Source organism: Crocodylus siamensis, chromosome 5 (assembly GCF_052110815.1).
Source record: "Crocodylus siamensis isolate JL-2025a chromosome 5, ASM5211081v1, whole genome shotgun sequence".
In the NCBI taxonomy this organism is placed as follows: domain Eukaryota; kingdom Metazoa; phylum Chordata; order Crocodylia; family Crocodylidae; genus Crocodylus; species Crocodylus siamensis.
The window spans coordinates 113,717,396-113,735,048 of NC_143399.1; the positions used below are offsets into that span (position 1 = coordinate 113,717,396).

Consider the following 17,653-nt stretch of genomic DNA (forward strand, 5'->3'; position numbering starts at 1 on the left):
AGAGACAATCTTTCAGAAAACTTACGTTAATATTAAATTAACAATTTCTGATAAATTCAGCTCAAAGATTATGTTGCATGAAAACAAGCAAATAATACCACTGTAAACAATAAGAGAGATGAAAGTTTACATGATTTTTATAATACTCCCAACAATTCAAGCAGTTGAGAGAATTCTGATCACATTTCCAGAGTTAGGAACTTCCCAAAATAATTCACTCTCAAGGAGAGTTAACAAAGCTGCAGCACAAGTTCAAAGTTGTAATATGAGCCAGTAATATGGCTTAAGAAAAAATACATTTCAAGCTATCCTATAACAAGATTTGCCAGGAACCCATATTAAACGCATCCAGGCATTATCATGAAATAAGATCCCTCCCCAACAGTAGTTCTTTAAAAATAAAACAGAACAGCACATAAAAACACCCCTGCCCTCCTAAAAGCCATATTTGACTTTGTTACTTTTCCACAAGGCCAATAAAATACTTAACTATATATAATATTATTAAACTATTATAAAACCTGTCCTGTTTTACATATGAAATAGAGGACAGAGAGTGAAAACACTCAAAGGATTTGTTTAGAGTATCAATGATGGTGCTGGGATTAGACCCCAAACCAAATGCTTAGTTCTCCACACACTGGAAATTGGAAGTTTGCGCTATGCAGTGCAAAATCCAAAGTGGTTTATGGGAAAGTCTACATTGAGTGGAAAGAAAATGAATGAAGGGATCCTGTATCTGTCAGAGGAATACAGAATGACTCTTTATGTCACACACCTTATAAAGTCATACTTCCTTGTAACCCCACATTCCAGTATGCATCTATAAGTACCTGACTATATATATGTATTCAAACAGGAGAAAAACTATAGTATTTCATACTGTATGTGTTAGGGTATTAAAGTACTAAAAGAACTATAACTTTAAAATGTCTTGAGTTCGTAAGTTTCAAATTCTCAGAATCAACATGGCAGTAGCTGTTTTTGCTCTGAATAGTCTTGTTTTTTTAAAAAGCAAATAAACATAAGTGATCAACGCAGGAGTCAAATGAGAGGAAGAAAGGTTGGGTAGTTACTACAAACTGAAGAAAAAATTAATGTATTTTATACGGCTACACATCATTTTACCTCCAAGCATTTGTTTTTGAAGTTGCCCAGGATAAAAGCACACATTATGCATTTCATTATCTGATGTAACACATTCTTTCCATATGTAAATGCATACATGTTTATTTTAATCTTCAGGATTCCCGGAACGCATATAATGGCACATATTCAGAGATCAATGAAACATCGTATATTCCTCTTATAAAGAATGGATACCCATGGGTAACAAAATACTAACTGCTGCAATGTCTCTAGGGTAATCCCAAACTATTTACTAGCCAAGTATACAGCCCACTTGAAGTGGAGTCACTTTGGCAGAAAGGCAAACAAATGTGCAGGGTTAGCCTGCTTAGCTGAACTTCTTACCATATTTTGTCTACATAGGGCCCTCACAGTTCAACAGCATGTGGGGTGAGGCAAAAGGAGATGCTTTTAGTTTTAGAAAATGTACTCTCTCTCTACTTTACTAGACTATGCGGCTGTACAGTACATTATACCATTTGTCAAGAACAGAAGAAACATCGTAGGAGAACTATCTTTTTTTAATCTCTTCACTAATGATGTTTTTCTGATTGTTTGAAAACATCAGTAATATGTAACAATTGGGTTTCAAGAGCCATGTCAGAAATGATCTTCCAGAATTACCTGAAAAACAACTGAAGCATTGGGTGATCCTGAATCTGAAGTACTAACAAATACTACAGCTTCATATTATCAGACAGTAATTGAGGACTAGGTAGATATAATGCATTAGTACTGCACAACTGTAGTCTCTAGAGGTCTTCCATTTTACATTAAACTGACCCCAAGGAGTCCAGTGGAACCCATTTTGCAAGTGTCATAAGAAAGAAATGGGAGCATGAGAAACAGCCCAAGGCAGCTTGAATGATATACTGTGCATGTTGACCGCTTGGTCAGACAAGTCTCCTACTGGTATCATATTAATCTGGCAGTTGAAAAAAAAAAAAAAAAAGTGTTTTACTTTTTAATTTAGAAATAGCATATCCCTGGTTCTTTTCATTAACTCTAAATACATCCATTTTAAATATTATTTTAATTCACAGAGGTAGGTTTATTTGAAACTTAGTATGACAGACGGTGATAAAAATTTATGATAAGGATGCAGTAACAAGGCTACTTGTCCAATACGCTAATATTTTCATTTAAATTTCTATTTTCTAATGCCTGTTAAAGAAGTAAAGAAGGAACATGGAGAGCACAGTCCGGTTGGGGGGCAGGGGCAGCATGCAGGGGAGATCTAGCTGTGTGGTTTCACAGGAGTGCAGGGCAGACCACACCACATGCACCACCATCCCCACAATTTACATTCTGCTCCAGCTTTGGGCCCAGAGATGCTGATGCTGCTTCTGCCCAGACAGGCAGGATGGTGTCAGGCCATGGCCACCACTGCTGACGGCACCAGAGCCAGAGCAGAGCAGCAGCAAATATGCAACAGAGAAGGCTGCGTGGGAGGTTAGTAGGTGACGGGGTCAAGCCCAGGCACAGGGGGTCAGGCATGGAGCATGGGGGACAGGTGGTATGTGGCAGGACGAATGGAGGAAATATGGTAGGGACAAATGGTAGGTATGGTAGGCATGGGGCTGGGGGGGGAAGGGAGGGTCTGGCCCCTCATCCCTCCTGCCACTGCTTTCTCCACAGCAATGGGAGGATGAATTTAAAGATAGCCCCCCTCCCCATAACAATTACATTCTACCCATGGAAAATTATAATAAATGTACACATTTTCTATCTATTGTGGGGAAAAGGTCATCTTAAATTTAAAGTCATCTTGGATTTGGGTAAATACAGTGCACTTATTTATTCCAGTTGTACAAAGAAGCAAGTCACTCCCCATTTGTTGACAAACCTTGGCATGAATTTGTTCATGATGGCCTGAATTACTTTTCCCTTGATATGAGGTAGAAAAGACCTACAAGTTAAACAAATCACTTTAAACTGTAACATTTACACACTGGGTTTTCGCCTACGGATTTCAAAGATCTCTCACTGTGAAAGCACTAAGCTGTATATCTACCCCTTGTTGAAAGTATCCAATTGATTTTGTTACTGAAGGAACAACAGGGTCAAATAATACTTCCAATCTGAATGCTGACTTGATTCACTATATCAAGTAAAACAGTACCTATTTTAGCATGGTTAACTACTTCATGTCTCTGCAAGGAACGATATTCTGAGCTAGCTAGTAATGAACAGTCACGCTCAGGTTTTGCATAGGATTCCATCCTGCTGAAGCTTTAGACCCATTAGTACTAGAAGAACATGAACTTCTTGATAATTTGAAGACAAAACATAATATAGAAAAATGATGTTTAAGGAACTTGTTACATGGAAGAAAAATCCTACCTTTTTGAGCAGCACAGACTGTGCGTGCGCCAAAGGCCACAGGTGCAACTAAGGCATCATGAGATCTGATGCATGATTCCCACAACTGCACTTCCTGCCATGACACCAATGCATGGCAAGAGTTGTGACTAGGGGGGCGGGTCTCAAGCTTCCCGACATCTTGAACTGAGGCTTTCCCAGCACTGGTCCCCTGGCTAGGAGCCCCAGGGGCACACAATGGACCCCTGAGGCTGGGAACTGCCAAATGATTGGGGCTTCCAGCTCCAGGGGTACACCAAATCAGCTGATGGGGCCCCAAGCAGCAGGAACATATGGTACACCTCACGGCTGAGAGCCTAGATCAGCTGACAGCTCCCAGCCAGAGGGTACACTGGGTGCCCAGGCTGGCCACACGCTCAATTAACATCATGAAAGGAACCAAAGTTATTACACATACCTTGTGTAGTAACTTTGTGGCTTATTCCTGGTTTTATCAAACCATTAACTGCATTAATATGTGGCCAGATAACTACTTAAGTCTTGTTTAGCTGGTTAATTACATCTCAAGTATAAGCGTGTACCAGGGTCCTATAGAGAGGCTATGCTATATAAATAGAAAATTCCTGTTTCTAAACAAAATCCTAAATTCTCTAGTAGGAAACAGGAATAAAGAATCTGCTTAAGAAGTAAGTCACAAGACACTGCCCAAGTAACTATTTAGATAACAGGAGACAAGAACACTCCATTCTTACCAGTGTTACTGTAGCAGAAAGACTCTTGATATTTTTATTACTAAATCTAATGACTTAGGAAACTACCAAACATGCTGAAGACACTCAAAAAAGAACATGCTATTTCTACCACACTTCACTTCCTTAAGATTTCTACCACACACTATCAGTTGTAGATTTTCTTTTTTAGTCAAGAATGCACCAGTCTGTCCCTGGTTTATAACCATCACAAAATGAAGCAGGTGCTGGAAAGTATTAGCATCTAAGGGTTCCTGTACATGTTTGGGGGTAATTACAGCACATTGGAGCAGTCTTGATTAAACTGGGTTCGTTGGAGTGTACCAATTATCACACTCCAGCCAGCTCGTCTCTCATGTATCAGCATCCCTGCGTTTCAAAATGGTAGCAGGGGCGGTTTAAGCACAATGCCCCCATTTCGAAGTATGCAGAAGCTGATACATGAGACGCTGTGGACACTTTAGAGTGGTGCTCTAATTAAAAAGTGTCCCTGTGCCCCCACCGAGCATGTGTAAAAATGCCTAAAGGTTTCACTCAAAATTTGTAAGCCAAATCTTGAATCTTCTATATTCAACTTTTACACCTACTACTGAAAAGACATTTTGCATTAAACCAACAAAGAACATGGAGTTATTGCTACCAATTGGGAATATGAGTCCACAGTTCAGAACATTATAAATACAACTTTCTCTCTGAAACTATAATTGTAGAACAGTAGATATGTTAGATGGACATTTTCCTACCTTCTTGTGAATCCAAAGCACTAGTGAACTTGTATCACAGACTTCAGTCCCTCCACCATCCTTTTCCAAGTTTTGAGCTTTATATCCACCAGTTAAAACTACTGAATTTTACAAACAGGACTGCAATTTGACAAATAATTTCTCAAATTACAAAGCAGTTTAAAGAAATTTTAACAAAGGTCAATTTGGGTACTGGGCCTACCTGCTTCCACAGGTTTTAAGATTCTAAACCTTAATCTATCAAGGAACATAACATCTGGTTAAAGAAATAAACAAAAAGTGTTCATTTACCAAATATTACTTTTTAACAGTTTCTCTCCAACTTGTTGGCATCCTTGTCTTATGAAGCACCTGCCTTAACTATAAGCTTTGAGGGTAAACAGGATAGGTGGAAGGCAGAAAGACCTGACCTTATTCTCTAAACCTTCTTCAAAAGCCATCTGTGTGCTTGTGAAAAGTATAAGCACATACCACACATTTCTCTCTTCAAAATAAAGGCCAGAAGGTACATTCTTAGTAATAGGCTTTTTGTCTCTCTCTACCGTACATGACAGAAGCTTTGCTGAATAGCATCCCTCTGGATGGGAACATTTTCCTCCAATATAATAATACTCCAAACATCAGGCCAGCAAACACGTTAAAACAAATCTCATACTAGTTTGACTCTCTCATTGGAAAATGGGTAATCTGAGAAAGAAAAAAAATTCAAAAGAACTCATCCATAACTCTGCTTTGAAAACGGTAAAACTGATTTTAGAATTCAGGAGACAGGGGTACTACCCATATGGTTCACATGCCCTGCTACAAGAAAGGCTTACAATAATTGGATGCTATTTATGACAAGTTACAGTTACAGCAGCAGCTCTTTACTATGTTAACTTGTTAATGTTAACAGCAAGAACCACCTGACATTTTACAGGTAAACACAGATTATAAGACATGCTGCATAATTTTTGAGACAGCATATTTAACCTAAATGCATTGTGCCGTGCTTTTCTTTTACTAGTGACTGACCATTGCTATTTCTCTGCTGCAGTGAAATAAAAAAGTCAGCCGTTCTGAAACTTAAGGTTAAAAAACAAAACAAAAACCGCAGTTAACAAAACAACATAAATTTAAGATGTAAAAGTAATATCATCTACTAACAGTAGAAGAAATATCAACTGGCTTATTTTTTCTTAGAAAAGCATGCATTAGGATACGTGTAGAGTTCCATGTATCTGGATTTTGCCATACTTTGTCTGGTGTAAACTTGTTGAATTCCAGCTCTGAGATCATCCCATATCTGGTCAAGACCAATCTGTTTAAGTCCATGTGGGTTCTGACTCCTATTCGATGACATTTTGGGTTTCTTGTGAAGTCTTCCAGTGCAGCAGTTTGTGATCTGGTTATTCCTCCATCAGAAGTTAAGCAACATTCTAAGTTGAGGTCGCAATCATTCAAAAGAGATATTCTTTACATATGAAAAGTACTGTCCACCTGCAAGATAGCCTGCCAAAAAATAAGGAAAAAGCCACATAATCATACGCTGCTATACCATTCGTTTTCATCAGCTATTAGAACAAAAGATATACAACTTTAATAGGAAATGCTGCATCTCATCAGTAAAACCAACTGTATACCACTAAATCTACCACTAATGGAACACAATAATTGTTTTTTATCATACTAGTCACCGTCCTGGCACTTCAAAAATAAATAAATTACAAAAAACCCAGCTTTACAACCTGAATTCACACCAAAAAGTCAACAAACAGATTAAAGTTGTAAATATAGATTTGTAGGATGATCACCAAGCTTAAGGAAAATTTTTGAAAGACAACCATACTATTACCCAAACAATATACTGAATTTTAGAAGCAACCAATGCTGATCTGCAACAAGCACTTGTACTAAAGGCCTGTGTAACATTTATCATGGACCCAAAAATATTCACAAAATAACTGCATCTGAACAGATTTTCTGACTTGGTTACTGATTTTAAATTTCTTAAGATTCGTGAAATATAGATGATACACACACTGGGCCACAGAAAACAAAGTTAGTTAACCTGAAAGAAAGCCAAGCTAATGTTATCTGAGAGCTCTTAGATCCTTATCTACTCCTATTTTCAATAGATTTGTTTTTCCTTTTTGAGGATGCTTTTTGGTTTGACAACATTTACTAACATGGTAGTCTGAAGAGAAGAGATCTGGAAATACCCGACACAGACAAAGCAATTTTCCAGTTCAGCACTCTATGACATGCTATGTCACCAGGGCCTAGGGCATCTGCCATGACAAAGCTAGAAGAAGGTGGAATTCTAGAAACTTTAAGTTAATGATGACTACTTCACTGTTAATAAGAAAGCAAAAAAATTACTCCCAATGCAAGTCTCTCCCAGCAGCTGACACTAAATTAATAAAACTGATTTTCCCTCCCAACCATGGTAAAATTGCTACACTTCAGCCTACCCCAGAAGTTTATGACAATGCACTGCTTAATGAACTTCCAGAAGCATTAGTAAAGATTCAGCGTTAACCAAGAAATACTAAAAGTGTTTTTAAGATTTTGTCATCACAGGCTATCCCAGGTCCTAGATCCTCTCAAAACTTTTGATCTTAAAAAAAATCTGTAGAACAACAAATGATTTCTGAAGCTCTGGTTGAGCTAATGGACAGCAGTCACCTTGAACAGTACCTCTCTTGTTACATAATGGAACAAGCAGCCATTAATTAATTAAAATGAATTTAAATTAAACAAAAAAGGTATGGAAAACGAGATGAAAGGAGAAGGGGGATAAACAAGAGAGAAGACAGCAGGACTCACAGGGTAGGAGTTTACTCAATCAAAAGATTTGGGGGGGGGGGGGTGGCGCTGCAGCACAGAAAGGTTAGAACCACTGATAAAAAACTGGTAATCATGTACAAGCCATTTAAAATGGCAGATATGAAGAGAACAGTCCCCAAGGACTGGGTGCCAGGCATACCAAGCACTGTAGTCGTTTTAAGAAACATCTTTAGAATTTGATTATTACATGGTCTACCCACTGTGGCACCAAAGTTATTAAAAATCTCCCTCAGGCAACAAATGAAAATTATACAAGGACAATCTAAAAATTAACCCATGAATACAAGATAATTAGGGCCTATATATATGGTACCAATTAACCAAACTTGTCACTTACTATGCTGATAAAGTTTGCCAGTACAACTACCTGTTTTATCGCTTTAAAATAGGGAGTCTCAGCATAAGGTTGCCTATGTGCCTTTTAACCAGGGACCATAGAAGCCCTTCCCAAATTTTACAAAAACAATGTACTGGGGCCAAATTAATCATGCTTTTTATTTTTTTCTTCTTCTAATTTGGAAAGGTAGACAGCATAACATTCCTATGGGAATTACACTATTTGATAGGGCTGCTGGCATAACTATCTCTGGATAGCTGTTTGTTCTATACCAGCATTCAAACTGCTTTCCAGGTTTAGTATCCTATTACAAAAAGCCTTCCCAGCTTTATGTCTGCCAAAAACTCTTTTAAGGTCATCCAGAATATATATTTGTAGGGTTTCTCATAAAAAGCTGGTCTAAAAATCTTGAGAATTTCACTACATCTCAAAGACCCTAGTTAAACTTATGGAAGAAAGGGTGCATTTGGATGGAAGGACAGACAAGCAAATAGATGGATGGACTAGACAGGGACTGCAGACTTATGATAAAGTAGAAATTCTATTTCTTCATGGTCTCATCCTGTTAAAAACTTTAAATCCCACACTTTACATTTTCATAATATTATCTTGAGTAATAGGTATTGTTGCATTTAATTACATACTTCTTTGAACTTCCAGATGGATTAGGAAAGATTTAAAAATTTAACTAGGAGTTGCTAATTACCCCCAGGTATCTTAGGTCCTTAATTCTGATGACAAATTTTAAAATTGTAAAGACTCTGTGGATGACTGAAATGAAATGATTTCAAATGAGAAGCAAGTTATTGGAAGATTATGCAAAAATGAGAAATGAGTAAATGTAATTTTTGACTAAAAGACAATGAACCTTTTATTCTCCTATGAACTGCAAACACACACAGTGACATACTAATACCGTGAATACATTACCAGAGTGAAACAGTAAACCATGATACAGAAGCACCGCTTGGTTAATTTTCACTTTATCGTTTCCAGAAATGGAAGTGTAACCTTTTAAATTCCACTTTCCTTAAATCAGAAATGGAAGAGAGGAAGAATGTTCACCTCCCTAACGCCCACCTCCCTATTATTGCAGGAAACAGATTATACGTATTACACACACATTCTACTACAATCCTTGCTCCATACTCTGGCGTACAAGAAGCTCAAGAACCCTTCTCCCCCCCTACAGACATACACACTTTCCCTGGTAAAGATGAAGAGACTACCTCTGGTACTGTTTGGAATTGTCTCCAACCAGCAACAGTGTTGACATGATGCTTATAGATATTACTGCTGACAATAGAAGGTTTCTTAGCAGCAGCCAAACACCGAGCAATCCTCTCAGTGCTACACTGGTACTGATTGGGCAAGCTAAGAGACAGCAAGAATAGGTGCAAAATTAACATCTGAAAACTTCTCTTCAGTTTTCAGGAACAGAAACTTCCTTTGCTAAACCAAAGCTTCAGTTTTTGCAGAAACTGACTAATTTTGCACACCAACCTCCTTACAAGTAAATACAGGCAGTCCTCGACTTAGTGTTTTGAGTTACAACATTTCGCACTTACATTTCTAAACTGGCACCCTGTTTCAACTCATAAAGTCAAAACTGACATCATAAACACTTGATGCAATGCAATGCTATGCCAGCGAACAAGTTCACTGCGTTGCTCATCTCCCTGGAGAACATCTGTCCAAACTTCCTTGGACACTTCATTTAAGAAAGCAGACAAGACTCCGGAAAAACCTGCAGCCAACACTCCTGAGAAGACTCCAGCAAAGAACCCTTCAAGTAGTCCAACCAAGAGCCTTTCAAAAAGTCCAGCAAAGTCACCTCAAAGTCCTTCCAAATCAATATGATTGCTATTTACAATATAAATACATTAATGTAGTTATATTACTCATTCATAATTGATCGAGTACAAAATTCTAGGGTATTTTTTGTGAAAATAGAGCATTGGGCCTTGGTTCAGGAACCAATCCCCCATTTATAACTTTGTTTCTTATGAGAAAATTGGTTCCAAATTGAAACGTTTCAAGTTAAGACGTGGTTTTCAGGATCCAATTGTATTTCTTGTGTCATAAGTCCAATGACTGCCTCTATTCCCAACTTGCTGGGGACAAGTGGACTTCAGGAGTACCGGGTCCAGTTTTGGGTCCTCCCACTTCCAAATGGTTGTGGACAAATTGGAGCAAGTCCAGCGGAGGGCAACAAAAATGGTTGGGGGGAGGGAGTGCAAGCTTTATGAGTAGAGGCCGAGAGAACTGGGCTTATTTAGTTTAGAGTAGAGAAAGCTGAGAAGGGATTTAATAGCAGCTTTCAACTACCTGAAGGGAGGTTCCAAAGAGGATGAAACTGAACTGTTCTCAATAGTGCCAGGTCACAGAACAAGGAGCAATGGTCTCAAGTTGCAGCAAGGGAAGTTTAGGTTAGACATTAGGAAAAGCTCTTTCACTAACAGAGTGGTAAAACACTGAAACAGGTTCCGCAGAAAAGTTGTAGTCTTCATCATTGGAGGTTTTTAAGACCCAGAGAGACAAAGCCTTGGTTGGGATGATCTAGTTGGGAAAGGTACTGCTTTGAGCAGGAGGCTGGACTAGATGGCCTCCTGAGGTCCCATCCAACCCATATTTTCTGTGTAATTTTCTAATTCTACAATACTCTTTTATATTAGGGTTAGCAGCCAAAAGAAAAGAATTCTAGCAGTAGCATAAATTTTAGGTTTTTTGATACTTACTGGGATAAACTACAAAAGTACACATGATGTTTATTATATCCAGTCCAAAAATAAAAGGAGTCAATGCATTTATTCCCAAGTCTGGTTTTAGTCTGCTTTCATCTTGTGTTGAGAAGAAAACTGCATGCTTATTGGAATAGCTAATTTATTCCAGAGGTTTTGAGGTACAATCCTATAGTTGTACCTCTTAATCATATCAGTATCTTAGCATTTTAAAATTAATATACTGGAAGAGACAGGCAGGGGTAAATGACCATGGTTTCATTTCTGTTTCAAATTTTCTGCAATTTATTTTTCAGATACCTAACAATTTACAAGGGTCTATCCTTTATATGGTTTAACTGGCACTGCAGTATCTGCATTTGATTACAATAGTTCAGTACTGCTTGGTTAGTTCTGAATTTGAATTTGCTACTAAATGAATAAATCAAGAAAAGTAATTAACTCTATTTACAAGCTTCATAGACTAAAAAGATTCACCTTACCAGTTATTTGGAATACACTTGGTGAAAACAACATATGGATAAAACTAAACATTGTGTACTTATATCTTTCTGCATATCATTCACCTATATGGAAAGGAGTTAAATGGTAATTCAGTTTAACTGGAACACAAAATAGCTGGTAGGACTACTCAAGTTATAAGCAGTTTACTTACAAAACAATTTCCTATTTAGTTTTTTTGCCTAAGATATACTATTATATATGCACCAAAATTATATTTTGTTATGAAGTGTAACTTTTATTACTGTACACATTTTTTTTTTTTTAAAGAAAATGTGAAGATTTATCCTATGGGTAAAGTTAAAGAATGCACTGTTCCAATAAATATTTTAGATCAGTGTGAAGAGAACCCATCCATGTGTGAATTCACAGGGCGTCAGGTCTACAGGATTTAATTATACTTGGTGTCTCTTACATGATGTCATGATTACTAAGACCTTTAAGAAAATAAAACTATGACCTTTTGGCTTGCATATCTAAGCCCTTGGAATCAGTCATGGCAAAAAATAAACACCATGAAGCATAAATGAAATACTTCACGCTTTTGCATTTAGTTTTGCAATGTCATAACCTGCTATATCAGCTCTATTTCGACACTGAGTTTATGGAAATTTATCCCAAGGCATATGGTAAAATAGTGACAAAGACTGGATTAGAAGTCAGAAGTTCTTGGGTTAGTGGTGATTAGAACACTACAACATGCTGGCTTGCCAAACAAATGAAAATTACAAGCTCAAAACTAAAAACCCAGTTTCACAAACAATGTTAGGGTAGGACCTCTCACCTTATTAAGCAATATCAGCAGCAGTGCATGGATGATTAATTTTGAACCAGTCACTGGAAAGATGGGATGGGATGGAATGTTGTTGGACAGATCTGATGCTTAAAAACCAGGACACTGGAGTAGGGATGGTCAACCCCCCGCTTACAGGCCAGGTTGGGCCCACAGAACACTGGCATCTAGTCTGTGGGGCTCCCAAAAGGTCTGGAAATTTGGCAATGGAAGAGCAGATGCAGCATTAATTGCTGCTCCCCTGCTGCCAAATTTCCAGAGGGGAGCCCAAAGGACCAGTCAACATGGCAGTACACACCACATCTGATTGGTGCAGGACCAGATAGGGTGATGCATGGGTCCAGATCATGAGGTGTAGGGCTGTATCGAGCTGTTCAGTGGCAGAATCCCAACGGCACAGGGCTAGATTGGGCTGGCCTGTGGCTGGATTGCAAGTGTGGGTCCAAATCCAGGTGGTGTGTGGGTAGGGATGCAGATCAGGGAATGATGAAACTGGCCCACAGACCAGCTTTATGCTTTTCATCCAGCCTGTGGAAGCAACATGATGGGCCCTGCTCCTCTAGAGTTGTGCCAATTCTGCCACTAATTTACACTATGGCTTTGAAGCACAGAATCTATGTTTATTTATCATCTCTGCAGCACCTACTGTAGCTGTTGTTCTAGTTAATGGGGAGAGGGGCAAGTGTGCAATGAAACCATCTCATTTAACATGGCATATGGATAGTTGTTTAAGAAATGGCATATGTTCTCTACTACAAACCAAAACTTGACACAATGCTGCAGAAGAGTCCTGTGAAATTAAGTTCTATGACGCTATGTCAAAAGAAGCTCATAATTTTTCCTAACATGACCAAAAGAGATAAAGCAAAGGAAGAAAAAATGATAGAAGTATCAAACTCTATTTAGAACTTTTAGTGTGATGGTTCAAAACAGGTAGGTAAAAATGGCAAAAACTACTTTGCATTTTTAGGCAAATCCTACACTGCTTAAACTAGTGAAAGTTTTGCCACTGAATTACCAGCCCTGCATTACACCACTGTGACACTTTTTATTATAAAATAACAAAGCACTCTATAACCACTTTATTATACCACTATCAAGGCAACTTCAGTGTGGTCTAGTATTCACTGATGATAATACTCTGCTCCAACTGATAGGAAAAATGAGAACATTTGGCCAAGCTCTTTTAACCGTTTGTGCCATGACTTTGCATGAAAAAAAAGGGAACGAATATAATGCTTCATATATACCAGGGCCCATGAAGGGATAAACTGTGGCTCCTAAAGGGTTAAATGGGCCCACGTAGGTTAAATTGTGGCCCCTAGGCTCCTCCTATCTAGCCACTGTTCTCCTGATAATTCTGTGAGCAAAAGTAGTCAGTTTCTGGGCTCCCTCCCAGCTTTCACTGCCTGCCCTTGCCCCAGGGAGTGGACCAGTGTCATGCAGTATTGCTTCGGGAATTTAAGGTAAGCCGGGGTAACGGGTTCACAACGGAGTAGTGGGGGGGGGGGATGGATGGAGTTCATGGTGCAGAAGCATGGGCGCATGGTGCATCAGTGTGGGGGATGGGGTGCAGTGGTTTGGGGGTGGGGGAGAATCTCAACTGCCTGTAGCTGGAGTGGGCCTGTGCTTCACTTTCACAGAGCCCACAAGTATGCAGCCCCATGGCATTTGGCCCCCGGGCATTTAAAAATTGGACACCCCCAATATATACCCTGAATTATCCAGCACAGAGCCAGTAAAATGCTGCCAAACTCTAAATCATATCTTCACTACAAAGGATTCGCCGGGGCAATAAAACTTCAATTTCATTTTTAGAAAGGGATGGGGTGGGGAAATGAAGAGAAACACACAAAAAAATAGCAAAACATCACTTGAAACAGAATTCCTAAATGCTACATGATTATCTAGGACAGCTCTGGGTCACTCAACGCACAGGTTCAGCAAGTTGTTTGCTGGTAAATGACTGTACTGCCAAATATTAAATTTAACCTTCAGTGAGAAAGCCCAAATGCCTATCTTTCAGAACAATGAGATTTAAGTTTGTACTTGTACCCTGAAAAGAACAAAAACACTCTGGGCTACCACAAAAAAGCGTGATCTTACAGACAGTAAAACTTTGAAGATGAGATGTATTACAACCAAGAGGTTTCCCAGCAACTTGGAATAGAGTTACTTAGCAGTGTTGTTGGTTTGTTTGTTTGTTGTAACTACTATACTATACATTTAAGAGACTTCCCTTCTTCCTCTATGGGCTTAAGTTTGACTCTAACTCAAGCATAGGTATTGAAAGCATGAACTGCAACCTGTATATCTTAAGTTTATTTAAAGAGATCCAGTACTATAGAGTCACTCATACTCGGATGGCATATACTAGAAAACTAACAAGTTCATGAGAGATCTTATTTCTTATTAGCACTGTTAGCACCAGAGTTTATTGTTCCTAGGTGCAGCATATACATGTGTACTTGGGACCACAGCATGTTGACCTGGGGTTGAGCAGCCCCAGCTAACAGGAAGCCTGGGAGGTCAGCCTGCCAGCCCAGGGCTGCTCCTGCCCAGCTCAACATGCTGCAGAGGGGTTGGCTGGGACATGAGAGTGCTACTGTGTAGGGCTAGCCAAAGGGGAGGCAGTCCGGCACTTAAGCACCCTTGTGCTCCAGCCAGTCTACATGTGTGCTGAGGTGAAGTAAATAATTCCACCAGAGACTAGAACTTGTGTTGGGCAATGCTACCTACAGCAGAGTTAATTAGTTTACACTTAATAGCACTTCTTAGTTTACCTTCAATAGTACCACTCATGTAGATGGGCTGCTTTACTGCAGCAAGAAAGCCCAAGATGCTTTACTGCAGGGCTAATTAGGCAACTCCGCAGTAAGAACCTTACCTAGATGCACCCAGTATCATTTAAATAAACAGGAATCCAACTCCAAGAAGTCTTTACTACTCAGAACACTAATGAATGATCTGGAAATCAACCAATTTAGAAATAAAGCTACACAACTATGAATGACAGGTCACTGGCAATGTTTTCACAAGGGCCTCTAAACAGCTCTTTCTGAAAAGCAAAAATAAGTTACATTTAGACTGTACTAAATCTGTGGAATGTTAAGCAGTATTAAAAAGTCAGAATGTGCTGTGAACAGCCACACATTAAAACTGTTTTTTTTCCTACAAAGCTCTGACTTGACACCAGAGGGCTGGCCAGCAGGGGTGTGGCTAGGAGCCAGGACACATTGGCTCTATCCCTGCTTTTGGTTGTGGAGGGTTGGGGGGCAGGAGCTGTGCATCCTGGGGTGCTGGAAGACCGCAATTTGCTCATTTTATCTCTGTGGAAAAGACGGATATTACCTTAATACAAGCTAGATAACACGGCCTAGAGTTAACTAACACCTGAAGTGGTATAACTGCAATACTCAAATGGCACTTGACACAAGTTAATGAGCTTTAATGTGTGGATGCTCACATTTTAAGTGCCCTTAGTATGGTCTAAACGTAACCTATAACTTCAGTGTATAATTTATTGACCAACAGCATAGATAAGCAGCCCACTGCTGATGCCTGGGCTCAAAACACCATAAGATAAAATATATCAGTTTAATTTCTAGCCTTAAACAGTACTGATTTTCTAAAAGTATTTATTTTTCTATCCTGAAATAACTGCACCTATTTTTCAGAGATGATTTTAGTAAAAAGGTTAATGTATTTATAAGCTGTTAAACTGCAGCATTGAAATCCAATCTGTAATTGACAGGTGTTCCCCTCCGAACACAGAAATGCAAAAAAATTAATAAAAGCAACTTTTCACTGAGAGATTTTTGCACACAAACCTATGAAAAAATAAAACTTTTTATAAGCAACCAGGTGTTCTATTAAATGCCATTAATATATTAATAATTGTAATAATCTATGGTCAAGGCTATATTCTGGGAAATGAGAATGTTTGTTGATCTGGCTTAGAGAAATGAAGAAAGGACAAGGAAAGATGAGGATAACCACAACAAAATTATGCAGTTACTCAGTTATATAAACACATTCATTTAGATCAGGGGCTCCCAAACTGGGCTTATGTACCTCTGGAGGTACACAAGACATTGCTGGGCAGGGAGAGGGGGTTACACAGCAAAAATTGTGTAACGGTGAACATAATTTTCATTATAATTGACATTTAAGGGGTTAAAATACAAAATGTATGCTGGTAAGGTTACATGGGAAGCTGGTAAATCTGGAACGGGGGGACACAATAAGAAAAAGTTTAGGAAACTGATTTAGATCATTCTGTAAAAAAGGTGCGTTATTATTTTATTAGTGAACCATGTTATTTAATCCTTAATTGGCTGTCTCAAAGTACCTAACCCTGTAACTCCAAATTTAGGCAGGAAAGGGGAGTGTTGAAGTCAAGTTATCTACAACCAGATGTGTTTGAATCAATTACCTGTAGTACACAATTCTAGCTGGGGTGGGGAGAGGGTGGGGGAGTACAACCCTCTCCACCTCTCCTTAAACAAACGAGGTACCATTTTCCATTTTTCTAAAGCAAAAAACTACATTGCTAGGGCATAAAGGTATATTTCTGTGTGTGGATACATAGAAGAATAGTCAGAATATTTCCAAAAGTTAAAGAGATTCCATTACTACTACTAAAAACAATCAGTCAACTACACTGTGTGGGGAGTGTCACCACCGTCCTTTCCTAGGATCTGCCTCTCAAGCATTATACAATACATTCCTAACATAATACAGGTCCTATAACACTTTTGCATATTATTTTTTTACACTCTACGTTCAATAATTTTTTTCTTTTCTTTAACTCACCATTCAAAAATAAGACCTACTAAAATTCTAGGTATCAGCATCAAGGAAGATAAAGTTATCTCTTGTGTCGTGAAGTTATAACAGAGAACTACTATATAACATGACTGCTAAACCTCCAAGCCTAAAAGGCAAAAACGAGAATGGGGAAAAGAGATTCCCTTCCTTTATAATGTTAAGGACCTGTAGTGAAATCACAAGGACTAGACTACAAGAAAAAATTATTTGAAGATGGGGAAATTTTCTTTTACTTAATATTCATTAGTAAAACCATTTTTCAAGATGAAACTCAGAAAGAAATAAGTGATATGCATATAATAGCTCCCATAAGAAAATCCACCAGTATTATTCCTACTTTTAACTACAAAATATATGCTACTGTAATTCAATACTGGTGCTTTATAAAGCTATCTGTAGGAGTTATTTCCTTATTGAAATATCTAATTACAGACATATGCCCAAGGTACATACACCTATTCATTTTCTTATTTCTACTACACCACTCATTCCCAAAATAAGACTGTGAAGTAAACTACATTTTATGTCTGTTCTTGCAAGTCTCTATCCTTATATTCAGGTGTCAACTTTCTGTCAGCAATCACTTTTAGTTCTCAGGTAAAATTTTGCAAAGTGCCTAGCAGATGTAGAGGTCCAATGGGGATTAAAAAAAAATGGAGACATCTTGAACTTAAATCACT

The 17,653-nt window shown here is 38.5% G+C and overlaps 1 protein-coding gene across 2 annotated transcripts in view; it reads right to left on the bottom strand.

Annotated features, from left to right (window-relative positions):
• The window catches only part of CUL1 (cullin 1), a 77,928-nt gene that overhangs the window by 47,357 nt on the left and 12,918 nt on the right, over nucleotides 1–17,653 (bottom strand). For both annotated transcript variants that reach the window (XM_090049980.1, XM_090049981.1), the window contains exon 2: nucleotides 6,145–6,433. In XM_090049980.1, the coding sequence (XP_089906106.1) occupies nucleotides 6,145–6,284 (140 nt within the window). In that variant the 5' untranslated portion in view covers nucleotides 6,285–6,433. The remainder of the gene's footprint in view (nucleotides 1–6,144; nucleotides 6,434–17,653) is intronic.